The sequence below is a fragment of the Gekko japonicus genome, unplaced genomic scaffold (genome assembly GCF_001447785.1).
Source record: "Gekko japonicus isolate JY-2015 unplaced genomic scaffold, Gekko_japonicus_V1.1 scaffold3769, whole genome shotgun sequence".
Lineage (NCBI taxonomy): Eukaryota > Metazoa > Chordata > Lepidosauria > Squamata > Gekkonidae > Gekko > Gekko japonicus.
In genome coordinates, this window is record NW_015175482.1 from 118,121 (window position 1) to 119,812 (window position 1,692).

Below are 1,692 nucleotides of genomic sequence, written 5' to 3' on the forward strand. Positions count from 1 at the left end.
CAGGATTAGAAGAGACACTACAGTGGAAACAGACAATGGCCTTGCATCTAAAGAAAGGCTGAAGATTTCTTCAAGCGGATCCCAAGAACATATTCCCTTCCCAAATGAGCTGACGGAGAGTGAGTATCTCCTTCACGGGTATGTCACAGGAAAAGACAAGGAAGTTTCATAGGGGATTTCTGATTCACTTCTAAGAAACATTTTGTACAGTCATATAGCCTGCAGGGGAATGAGGGAGGGCCTGAAATCCAAAGGCTCAGAAGGTCCTTATAGGCAAGAGTTCAGCTGTAGTTCTTGAGAGGGTGAGGAAGCCTTAAATACCAGATATTCTGGGGAAAGGTGGAGGGGTGGTTAAGATCAGCCAAAGGGCCATCAGTCTCTCTACTGCAGTCACATATTGGCCTTTGGACCGAACCAGGCCTCCCAGGTACTAACAGGATCGGTCTGTTTTTTCCAGCAGAGTATAATCAGAGCAATGAAGAGGGCAAGAAATTTCATCTGCAAATGCCAGATAAAGTTAAAAATGAAGACTTGGAAAAAAATGTCAGCAATCGAGGCCGACCTATGAGAATGAAAGGCGGTCATAAGGTTGAGAAGAGAGATGTAAGACAGCATAATGTACATATTCCAAAGCACAGGATAATGAAGGCAAGAACATCAATTTGGTGCAAAAAGTACTTCAGAAACAGATCACAGCTCTTTGTACACCAAAGAATACACAGAGTTGAGAAACCTTTTGAATGCTCAGAGTGTGGAAAGAGATTCAGTCGGAGTGACCACCTTCATCTGCATCGAAGAACCCACACAGGGGAGAAACCTTTTGAATGCCCAGAGTGTGGAAAGAGATTCAGTCAGCGTGGCCATCTTGTACAGCATCAGAGAACCCACACAGGGGAGAAATCTTTTGAATGCTCAGAGTGTGGAAGGAGATTCAGACAGAGTGGCAGTCTTCAGAGGCACCAAAGAACCCACACAGGGGAGAAACCTTTTGAATGCTCAGAGTGTGGGAAAAGATTCAGTGACGGTGGCAGTCTTCAGAAGCACCAAAGAACCCACACAGGGGAGAAACCTTTTGAATGCTCAGAGTGTGGGAAAAGATTCAGTGACGGTGGCCGTCTTCAACGACATCACAGAACCCACACAGGAGAGAAACCTTTTGAATGCTCAGAGTGTGGGAAGAGATTCCGTCAGAATCGCAGTCTTCAGAGGCACCAAACAAACCACACAGGGGAGAAACCTTTTGAATGCTCAGAGTGTGGGAAAAGATTTAGTGACAGTGGTCATCTTCAACGACATCGAAGAACCCACACAGGGGAGAAACCTTTTGAATGCCCAGAGTGTGGAAAGCGATTCAGTGACAATGGTAGTCTTCGTAAGCACCAAAGAACCCACACGGGGGAGAAACCTTTTGAATGCTCAGAGTGTGGGAAAAGATTCAGTGCTTCAACTGCATCAAAGAACCCACACAGGGGAGAAACCTTTTGAATGCTTTCAATGTGGAAAGAGATTTAGTCACAGTGGTAATCTTCAACTGCATCAAAGAACCCACACAGGGGAGAAACCTTTTGAGTGCTCACAGTGTGGAAAGAGATTCAGCCAGAGTTGCAGTCTTCAGAGGCACCAAAGAACACACACAGGTGAGAAATGTTTTCAATGCTCAAAGCGTGGAAAGAGATTCAGTCAGAGGGACAC

At 45.6% G+C, this 1,692-nt stretch overlaps 1 protein-coding gene across 1 annotated transcript; it reads left to right on the top strand.

Moving 5' to 3' along the window:
• Positions 1-642: 642 nt before the first annotated feature.
• Positions 643-1,395, top strand: LOC107122834 (gastrula zinc finger protein XlCGF17.1-like; the record flags this gene model as incomplete). Its single annotated transcript, XM_015425974.1, has 1 exon — positions 643-1,395. A coding segment is annotated over exon 1 (753 nt), but the record flags the coding sequence as incomplete, so codon positions are not given.
• Between the last annotated feature and the right edge of the window lie 297 nt (positions 1,396-1,692).